Genomic DNA, 11,347 nt, shown 5'->3' with positions numbered 1-11,347 from the left:
TAAAAATTATTAACAAATAAATTTTAATTTAATAATATTTAAATATTTATTTTAAAATTTAAATTCGATTAATTAATTATGTCAATAAAAATTTAGTAATTTATCTATTAATTTAAATTTGTTTTTATCTTATTTCATGTGAAAAATCACACTAACCATGATATCAATTTTAAATATTCTTTCATTTTAAATCCCTAGATGCTTGATAAGGAATTTGTGGGAATTTTTTTTCCAAGCAAAGAAACTTTTCTTAATGAATAAATCTGATAATTTACAGTAAATGAGTTTCATCCACATATGCATAAGATTTTGCCCTTAAATCTAAATTATTTAATTAATAACTCAAATTTTTATATACAGCACCAATGGAATTATAAATTTCTTAATAATCCTCAATCATATTTTAGTCGGATTTCCTCAACGAAATCATAATAGGAACTAAAATCTTCATAGTTACTAATGTTATTCATCCTAATCAATCTTACACCCTTCTTTAATACCAACTTTAATTTGAGTATGAGAACATGATAATATTTGCATTGAATTATTTTCACAACCAGAATAAAAGTCAAGATTATATATCAAGTTTGGCTCCTTTTTGCTTTTGTCCTCCATTTAGTAAAAAAGAGAAGGCAAGGTAGTTGGAATTTGAAGGGAGATATCTAACCAAAGAGCGTGAATCGGGTAGCAATGAGAGATTACTGGAGATGGTTACCAACCTCCATCCTTTCTCATAGTTCATCATCTCATGTGAAAATCAGTTGAAGGAAATATCAGAACCAGAGCTCAAAATTTGACATTTATGGCAAACACTTCTAAGATACTTACCATCTATTACCAAATATTCCAAAATAGGGATACTTTTAGACAAAGGAGTAGTATCCATTCTAATCATGTACATATGGAAACTGACTGAAAATTGTAGGTCAGACAATTGGGAATGACAGCGGAATCACAACATTGCTGTTCTAAGAATGATGATCAGGCAAGCTCAAGTCTTTTTAGAGCTCAATATGTACCAGATAAATTCTTTCAGAAATTCTCTGATGGGACTAAGGCTTAATGATCTTCAGCCTATTTGATCATTATTCTTACAAGAAGCACACTTCAATAGAGTTAAAAATATCAACTTCGCACTGCCTGGTTGACTGTAAAGTTTTGTTATGATTCTCCTGTCATTCTGATTATCGAGCTAGCAGAAGTGAGAAGTATATTGAACAACAGGACTGCTCATTAGTCACAACACTTGTAATAAGAGATGAGATCACTGGACTAATTCTTTTGAAATCAGATAGCGGAATGCGAAGTTGTGATGAATCCACTCAATGCTCTTGCCGGACTTTCCGTGTTGACAATCATGAATGCTCTTCCTCAAAGAATTAGTTAGTAAATGCTCTATCATATCCAGCAAACCATCAGGACAAAGATCTAACTCCTTGGCAAAGCACTCCACAAGCTTTGGTAGATGGAGTTTCTTATCCTGACGTATAATTAAGTTTGACTGAATATACTCTTCCTTTGCAGTTTCCAGATCCTCAAAAACTCTCTTGGGAGTGTACACTCGAACCTGCAGAATAGCAATATGTTAACTGCATATCAGAAGAAGCAAAGAAGACTATATGGAAAGGTATAAAAGACATCTCCCTAGCATTCTTGTCATGTTATGTGTTATTTATCAAAGGTTTGCTAATGTAGCCTCACACTGACACAACGAGGAACAGTTAGAAAAACCATTTTGCTTTAGGGAAAAAAAAATTTATGTAGTAAGTAAGACGTACCGCAGGATCAGAACAGCGTCCTGCACTAAGTGCAAAGTGTAAGCGAGGTTCTGGGTAATTAATGGAATATGATTTCCTAGGATCTCCAACTTTGGATTTTGGCTTTGATGAAAACAGATGCCGCAACCACTACAAGCAGATGTATGCAAAATCAGCTCCGATCAAAAATAAATTATCTTGAACTTTCCATCATAAATGATTCAGAACTTAGAAGCGGTCAGAAGATCAATTCTACGAGAACACATTTATTTTTGAAGAGGAGAAAAGACATTTTGACCTTGAAATATAAGCATCACTATGGAGAAAGCACATGTTTAAACAAGAAGCCAAATGACAAAAACAGATAGCAGTACTTAATAGAACTTTCAGGGAATAAAAATTACTTGTCCTGGACGAAGCAGGTGACACCCCAGAATAGAATTTTGTATCATTTCTACGTTAACAGTGTGACCACCGACATTATATGCAGCCTGAAACACAAAAGAGCGTATGAAAATGATAAAATACGCATGCATACTTTCTTCTCTGTGATCAGAAAATTTTTGCTCACCTTCAGTAGTAAAGACATTCTTTTCATATTACTATGCGGGATCCCATAAACCAAAAATGCCTATAAGACAGCACAATGCAAATTTTTCGCATTAGTTGAGAAATTAAAATCACAAGCATAATGTAAAATAAAACAATCATCTGAGGTTTATATATTCTTAAATGTAGAACGTTACATGCATAACTAGTGCATTATGCACATTGATCCAAAAGGCTAGCTTCTCTTCTTGTTTTAATTTTCTAGGATCTACTGCTTCCAACTGGGAGACAAGTGATCTGCAACACAATAGTTTTTGCTTTCAATTCCATTGCTATTTGGAAGAAAAGGGAAGTAGTCAACATGATGGCCACATGCTATATATGCATTTCGCATGTTTCCAACAGGAACATCAACTTCTGCTTTGGTTTAGAGAAAAACTACCTGTAATATTCTAACAGATGACATGATGCAATTATATAGGAACAAAGAATGCAGACTAGAAAGCATATCAGAATCTTTGGCTCTAACTGCAAATGCACAGGCTATGCAAATTAGTCCTCATTAAAGTGCAATTATATGGGAACAAAGAATGCAGACTAGAAAGCATATCAGAATCTTTGGCTCTAACTGCAAATGCACAGGCTATGCAAATTAGTTCTCATTAGAGAGACTATCATAGACCTAAATGCAGAAGTTTATAGACACCTTCAATCATTTAAAACGTAGCAGGAGATGATAGTCTCTCTAATGCACAGGCGATGATATTTCAATTATGCTATACTTATTTCTAAGAATAAAGCTTGGTCACATGTCTTCTTTTTTATCAGTACATGAAGCATATCTGAATATTAAATTAAGAAACATCATGACAAAAAAGATTCAAAGTATCTGAAATAATGATAAGACTCACCTAAAATCATGTAGCTTCTGCTGCACACCTTTTAGCTTCTTACTATCTCTATGAATCCACTGCACTGTTACCATTGTGCAGTATGGTCCACTGAGCTCCATAGACTCACCAATATGGAAAAAGTTGTCAACAGATGAATTGAAGGATGGAAAGTTCCCGCAATGGGAGCTCCACATCTCACCCCGACCTTGTGCCGGCAACTCAATTTGTGATGAAGAAAATGAAACGGGAGAGGAAGGATAGTCACGACCTATCAAAGGTGGATCTGCCAGATCACAGTAAATGGATGAGATACACTTGATCATCTCCTCTGAGAGCAAGTTTGGAGTCTCAAAAACATAATCTTGAATATTGGTTCCAAAATAATCCGCCCGACTGGTAGCATTTGAATCATTATTCTGAGCATGCTGAAGAAGAAACATACACAATTCACATGAATTTGCTAACTTTACATGATAAAGAAACATAGTAGGAATAATAACTGAGAAAGTCTCAACTTCATCAAGTTACCTCCAGCATTGACAATGGGAGGGAATGGTATGAGTCTACAGCTCTAGATACAGATTTGCTTAAAGGAGAACCAATTGAACGCTGAGATGCTGAGGAGTGATATTGGTGGATACCAGAATCTAACAGCTTTTCTGGTCCCCAAGCGCCATTGCATTCCATAGGTTGATTTCCATTACTCGACTGATTAACTGAATTGTGATTATCTGTTGTGATATCTTGTCTTGGAACTACTGGAAACATCCCATTCTGCATGATTGAATTCAGTTTGCATATTTCATCAAGGGTTTGTTGAGATGAAACTTGTTGATCAAATGTGTTTCTATACAGAGAGAGAAGATATCGTTCCAAATGTATAACTTGCAGTTCTAACACAGCAATTTCCTCAATCAGTTCCTTGGTAGCCTGAAAAACAATTAAATGGAAGTTATGTGGTATTCAGAAGAAGTTTTAGTCAATATGATAGAACTATATAATGCCTAAGAGGCACAGCTACCACACAGAAAAAACTATCCAGATCAACAATTATGAATTTATAGGATGGAGAGATGTGCATATGCATGTGTTTTGGGTATCTGCAGCAAGGTTATTCTGTGATTTTCCAAGGAGAGGTACTACCTTCGGGATTGAGTTATCACTCATAGTATCATAGGGAAAAGGAAAATAACTCATTGCCTTCTCCAACGCATGATGCATTACAAACTGGTCCTGTAATTGGCCCTGGAGCTCTACAATCTGCACAAAAGATTGAATCACTGAAGGAGAAGTTGCAAGAAATGAAAACATTGTAATTGATTTTGTTGTTAATGGCAAATAAATGAGAAGATTTTATTTTAGAACTTCTCAAGTAGACTGAGTAAACATCTACTGCTTTTAGTTGAATTCCTTCCTTCAGGTAACAAAATGTTATTTGGTAAATGATTAGAACTTTCACATTAGAATACTCAAGCTATAGGGAATATTGATAGGGAGAGGGAAATATCTTAACTGTTGGAGTTGATGAGATTTTTGGTGAAAAACTGTGTGCAAGAAAGTTAAAAAGCCATACCTAAGCATGGTGCAAGTATGGCATTTGTTGACTTGAAAAAGGCATTCTTTTGCCTATATGTGTGTGTGTGTGTGTGTTGTGCAGTGAATGTGCAGAGAGACAAGAGTGAGAGCTGGAAAGAGAGTTTGAGGGAGCCAAGAAAATAAAGAAGAAAAGAAAAAAAAAATCTTTATATTTGTGTTTGTAAATCTTCTGTTTTAGTAATGAAATATGTGTTTTCTGTCCATCTCCAATCTATATTTTATTTGATAATGTGAAGCTTTTGGCTTGTCTTTTTGAATGCCTAAATACAACTCTTTCTCTATATATCAGCTCCATATTCTGCAGAATTTTTGTACATTTCTGCTTTAATCCCTGAAATAAATAACAGTTAGATTTATTTTGAAGGCGTCAGCTGATGCCTGCACTTTAAAGTTCTTTTTTGCCTTTCAGATTTTCTATTTGATCATATTTGCCCTGAACTCATTCCAAATTCTTGCAATAAAAGCTCCTTTTTCTATGTTCCGTCATATTTTTGGCCTAGTTCCTTGAAGGGATTGATACTCAAACCACTAACCAGGTTTGGCAACTACGCCTCGAGGAGCTCAAATTTACAGAATGAAAGTAAACAGTTCCTTTTTAGGTTGGTACAGATATATTTGCATATCTCATGAGTTTTGTAACAATTCTCAGAGTTAGATACAAATTGAGGTACTCACCTCTTCCTTTAAAGAATCTTGAACTTTTGTGCTGGGAGGCAGTCCACTCTTGGCTTCAACAGAATCCTCCAGCTGTTCCATTTTGCCCTGCAGAAAAATATTAATGATTAAACAGTTTAACCTTAATGGAGCTAAATATTGAACTATGCATCCCATGTTTTCTTACCAATTCAAGGTTATGGAAAGCTTCAAACATGTTATTCGGTCTTCGTTTCTCAACTTTTCTTGGAACTGGATCACTGTCAACGGTAATAACAGATCAATGGGCATTGTTGTTAGTGGCAGTAGTTGTGGTCACTATTTTTTAGCTATGCTATTTTTAGCTTTGCTGGAACTCTATATATTCAGCATTTTGAAGTTCAATAAAGATGACTTCTGCAATTAATCATTTCTAACATTGGTATCAGAGCTCTTGTTTTCTTACGGGATCTGTGAGAGTTCTTTGTGAGTGACTTGTGAGAGTTCTTTCTGAGTGACTTGTGAGTTTTTTTTTTCTGAGTGTTTTTCTAAAATTCTACTGCTGTAAGGAATTTTTTTAATGGAAGGTGAGAGTTCTTTTTCAATGGTAGCTCCACCAGTGTTTGATGGAGAAGACTACCAGGTGTGGGCAGTACGAATGGAAGCTTTTTTGGAAGCGTGTGATTTGTGGGATGCTGTAGAGGAAGATTATGAAGTCCCTCCTTTACCGGGAAATCCAACAGTGGCTCAGATAAAAACACACAAGGAGAGAAAGACTAAAAAATCCAAAGCGAAGAACTGCTTGTTTGCTGCAGTTTCTTCTACCATTTTCAGTAAGATTATGACACTTGGCTCAGCTAAAGCTATCTGGGATTTTCTCAAGAATGAGTATAAAGGAGATGAAAGAATCAAAGGAATGAAAGTACTGAACTTGGTTAGAGAGTTTGAAATGCAGCATATGAAGGAATCAGAAACGGTGAAAGCATATGTTGACAGGCTGTCTGGCATTGCAAATAAGGTAAGAATACTTGGTGCTGAACTTACCGATAACAGAATAGTTCAAAAAATCCTTGTATCCTTGCCTGAAAAATATGAGGCAACCATTGCTTCATTGGAAAACACTAAAGATCTAACAAAGATCAGCTTGGCAGAGTTAGTAAGTTCAAGCAGGAGCAGAGAAGAATGATGAGACAAGAAGGAAGCTGAGGAGCCTTGCAAGCCAAATGGCAGCAAAATTCAGGTGACAAAATTAAGAAGTCTAAAGATAAAAAGGAGCAGCAGTAGTTGAAAGTGCAGCCATGAAAACAACTCTAACACAAGCGAAGGGAGGAAGATATCCTCCTTGTCAACATTGTGGTAGGAAAAATCATCCTCACTACAAGTGTTGGAGAAAACTGACATGAAATGTAGGAGATGCAAGAAACTTGGGCACGCAGAGATAATTTGCAAAGAAAAGGGTGAGGCTCAAATTGCAGTTCAACAGGAGCCAGAACAACTTTTTGTTGCTTCTTGTTTTATGGCAAAAACATCAAGCACAAACTGGCTTGTTGATAGTGGTTGTACAAACCATATGACTAATGATGAGGAAGAGCTTGACAAATCTGCAAGTTCAAGAGTCGAATCGCAACGGTGAATATATTACGATTAAAGGAAAGGTTGTCATTGTGATGTTGCGGTATAAAAATTATTTACAAGTGTTGTATGTTCTGAAATTGATCAATTTGTTGAGTGTGGGGCAATTCGGAAAAAGGGTTCAAGCTTTTGTTTGAAGATAAAATGTGTCTAATTTTTGATCCAAGTGGTCAAGAACTTTAATTAAGATGCAGCAGAGAAGTTTTTATTTGAATACTTTGGAAGAGGAGCAAATGGCATTTTCGTGTCAGCTTACTATTTCAGATGTTTGGCATAAACGGTTGGGGCACATTCATCATCAAGCCTTGCTGTTCATGCAACGAAATGATCTTGTTCGAGCTGGAGAAACATTTTACAAGCTGCAAGACGTGTATGCTTGGAAAGCAAATTCGATTTCCATTCAGAACATCCACATGGAGAGCTACCAAGAGGCTACAGCTAATTCATACTGATTTATGTGGCCCCCAATCAACTCCTTCACTGAATGGCAGCAGGTATTACATAGTTTTTATTGATGATTTCACAAGGATGTGCTGGATATACTTTATGAAGTTTAAATCGAGGTTGCTGGAATTTTTATGAAGTTTAAAAACTGGATTGAAAATCAAAGCAGTTGCAGGATTCAGGTCATTAGATCAGATAATGGCACTGAATACACTTCAGAGAAATTCAATTTATTTTGCGAAAAAGCTGGAATTGAGCACCAGCTTACGGTTCCTTATTCTCCACAACAAAATGGAGTCAGCGAAAGGAAGAACAGAACTATTATGGAGATGGCTCGGTGTCTGTTACATGAGAAGAATCTTCAAAAAAGGTTTTGGGCAGAAGCAGCAAATACTGCTGTTTTTTTGCTGAACAGGCTGCCTACAAGAGCAGTGGGAAAGAAGACTCCATTTGAGGCTTGGTATGGCGTTAAACCTCAATTAAACAACCTTAAAATTTTTGGTTGTTTGTGTTTTTCACATGTTCCACAGGTCAAGAGAGACAAACTTGATGAGAAAGCTGAACAAGGAATTTTTGTTGGCTATAGTTCAGTTTCTAAAGCCTACAGAATTTTCCACCCTCACACAGGGAAGGTTATAACTAGTAGAGATGTTCAATTTCTTGAACACGAACAGTGGGACTGTAATGAGGAGTCTCAAACTGGAGAGCAAATTACACCTCTTGTTCCTGATGAATTAATTGATGATGAACCTGTAAGGGGAAAGAGAACACTTTCAGATGTTTATCAAAGGTGTAATGTTGCGGTGTTGGAACCAGCAGGTTATGAAGAAGCAAAATCTGATCAAAAGTGGATAGAAGCGATGAAGGAGGAGCTGGCCATGATTGAAAAAAACCAGACCTGGGAGCTAGTAGAAAGGCCGCTTGACAGGAAAGTAATTGGGGTGAAATGGGTTTTCAGAACAAAGCTCAATCCGGACGGCTCTGTGAATAAATACAAAGCGAGATTAGTAGTGAAAGGCTACGCACAAGTTTGGGGAGTAGACTTCTCTGAAACATTTGCTCCGGTGGCACGGTTGGACACCATCCGAATGCTATTAGCATTGGCAGCACAACAAGGTTGGAAGATTTTTCAACTAGATGTGAAATCGGCTTTTTTAAATGGCTCATTGCAGGAAAAAATTTATGTTGAGCAGCCAGAAGGTTTCAGTGTGCCAGGACATGAAGAGAAGGTCAGCCTAAAAAAGAAAGCTCTTTATGGGCTAAAACAAGCCCCAAGAGCTTGGTACAGCAGAATAGATGATCATTTGCTGAAACTAGGCTTTGAAAAAAGCCTAAGTGAATCAAATCTGTATGTTAAGAAAACAGATTCTGACATTATAATCATCTCTCTCTATGTAGATGATTTGCTTGTCACAGGAAATAATGTTGTACAGATTGAAGTATTCAAGAAGGAGGTGATGAAGGTCTTTGACATGACAGACCTTGGTGAGATGAATTACTTTCTTGGATTGGAGATCAAGCAAGGTCAGAATGAAGTTTTTATATGTCAGAAGAAGTATTTGAAGGAAATTCTGAAAAGGTTCAGAATGGATGAGTGCAAGAGTGTAAACACTCCAATGAATCAAAAGGAGAAGTTACAGAAAGAAGATGGAGCTGAAAGAGTTGATGAAGGAGTATTTAGAAGCCTAATTGGATGCTTAATGTATCTTACAGCAACAAGACCTGACATCTTGTATGCTGTAAGTGTTTTGTCCAGGTTTCTAAATTGTGCTAGTAAATTGCACATGATGGCAGCCAAACGTGTGATTAGGTATCTCAAAGGGACTCAAACCTTTGGTATCAAGTTCAGCAAAAGTCAGAATTTCAAACTCCATGGGTATTCTGACAGTGATTGGGCAGGGTCCATTGACGATATGAAAAGCACCTCTGGTTTTTGTTTCACTTTTGGGTCAGGGTGTTTTTCATGGTGCTCAAAGAAACAAGAAATGGTGGCTCAGTCGACGGCGGAAGCGGAATTTGTAGCAGCAACAGCTGCTGCTAATCAAGCTTTATGGCTAAGGAAAATTATGGTCGATTTGCAACTAAAGCAAGATGAAAGCACTGTGATATTTGTGGATAATCAAGCTGCCATAGCCATATCTCAAAATCCAGTATTTCATGGCAGGACTAAGCATTTTAATATCAAGTTTTATTACTTGAGGGAAGTCCAGAAAAACGGTGATGTGGTGTTAGTGTACTGCAAAACAGAAAATCAGATTGCAGATATATTTACAAAGTCACTTCATGTTAGCAGATTTGAGCTTCTCAGGGAAAAATTAGGAATATGCAGTTCCTGATTCAGGAGGAGAATGTTGTTAATTGAATCAAGGATCTGTTTGTTATTTGTGTGTTGGTTCTGGTCTTTGGTCTTTTGTATGTCCTGGTCTTTAGCTGATTTTTAGCTAGTTAGTTTATATTTTATTGAAGTTGTTAGTGGCAGTAGTTGTGGTCACTATTTTTTAGCTATGCTATTTTTAGCTTTGCTGGAACTCTATATATTCAGCATTTTGAAGTTCAATAAAGATGACTTCTGCAATTAATCATTTCTAACAGACAGCAATAAGACATCAAGGTATTCTGATCTATAATACAAAATATAGCAGTAGAACGAGTTTGTGCTAGTTTTGATAATTATTTACATCCAGTAGAAAACATCAACAACTAAAGCCTTAATCCCAAACTATTTGAGGTGGGTTAGATTTACAACCAATAAAGTGAAAAAAAAATTAAAAAAGAAAAGGATGGCAAAAAGAAACATTTGAACCATGCTAATTGCCAAAGTAAAGATCTTTTGCCGTAGGCAAAACTCAGGTTCAAATTCCTAGCAAAACCCAGTCCATTGTTTCTAAGGCTTCTTGCAAAAGCATCAGTTAAAAAAGAACCACAGGCATTTATCATCTAACAGTTTATGGCATTGCTAACCCAAAAAATATAAGAAGTGGAAGCAACAAAAAATTAGCATAAATATTCAGATACAGCAATACGTAAGATTAAGTGTTGAAACCATGAGTTACAAGAAAAGGAATAAGAGCAATTCAGATACAGCAATCAGAGCATGATTTTAATACTTAAGATTAGGTGTTGAAACCATGAGTTGCAAGAAAAGGAATAAGAGCAATAGAAAAAGAATGAAAGTTCTACCTATTAGAACGTTTGTGCCTTGAAACTCTTGCTTCTGTGAACTTCAAATACGGCTTCAAAGTTGAACCTCCCCGCCATTTTACTTCATGCATAGCGTGGCAATGAAATTATCTTTAGACCCCACTGTAGAAAAATTCACTGAAATAGCATTAAATGCAGGGCATATAACACCATAAGATAGTGACAAGCTACTACGCAAAGAAAAATACACTACATAAAGGAAACATCCAAAAAACATTAAATTCTAACAGAATAAACTACGCTAATAATCAACACAAATCACATTGTATAGAGTGAGACTACTCACACAGATGGGTTTCTTTCTTTTGTATAAAGCTGAACCTAACTTGGTGGGTCACGAACCATATATGTTCTTAGGCATATATAATGCAAACCCCAAAAACCCATTTGTCTTTTTGATAGGAAGCATACTATACAACTACAGATAGCAAGAATAGTGCAAAAGATGGCATGTTTATGTGTAGGTACTACATATATATATATATATATATATATATATATATATATATATATATATATATATATAAAGTATCATGGTTTATAGCAATATTTGTTTTGACTAGTCCCTTGTCTTAGAAAGCAATTCCACCTTTGAAGCTTTTGCAATGGTGGGCTTCTTTTGCATTGCATGAAAAGAAGCAA

The 11,347-nt window shown here is 36.0% G+C and overlaps 1 protein-coding gene across 1 annotated transcript; it reads right to left on the bottom strand.

Annotated features, from left to right (window-relative positions):
• Positions 1-773: 773 nt before the first annotated feature.
• LOC110635805 (uncharacterized) lies at positions 774-11,142 on the bottom strand. The gene is made up of 12 exons (XM_058141113.1): positions 10,992-11,142; positions 10,685-10,807; positions 5,637-5,709; positions 5,471-5,557; positions 4,343-4,459; positions 3,728-4,129; positions 3,218-3,624; positions 2,504-2,603; positions 2,329-2,388; positions 2,162-2,248; positions 1,779-1,907; positions 774-1,567 (listed from the first exon to the last, which is right to left on the bottom strand). The coding sequence occupies exons 2-12, from the start codon at positions 10,774-10,776 to the stop codon at positions 1,265-1,267; spliced, it is 1,857 nt and encodes a 618-aa protein (XP_057997096.1). The 5' UTR covers positions 10,777-10,807; positions 10,992-11,142; the 3' UTR covers positions 774-1,264.
• Positions 11,143-11,347: the final 205 nt, after the last annotated feature.

Source organism: Hevea brasiliensis, chromosome 18 (assembly GCF_030052815.1).
Source record: "Hevea brasiliensis isolate MT/VB/25A 57/8 chromosome 18, ASM3005281v1, whole genome shotgun sequence".
Classification (NCBI taxonomy): Eukaryota; Viridiplantae; Streptophyta; class Magnoliopsida; order Malpighiales; family Euphorbiaceae; genus Hevea; species Hevea brasiliensis.
This window is presented reverse-complemented; position numbering and strand designations above follow the sequence as displayed.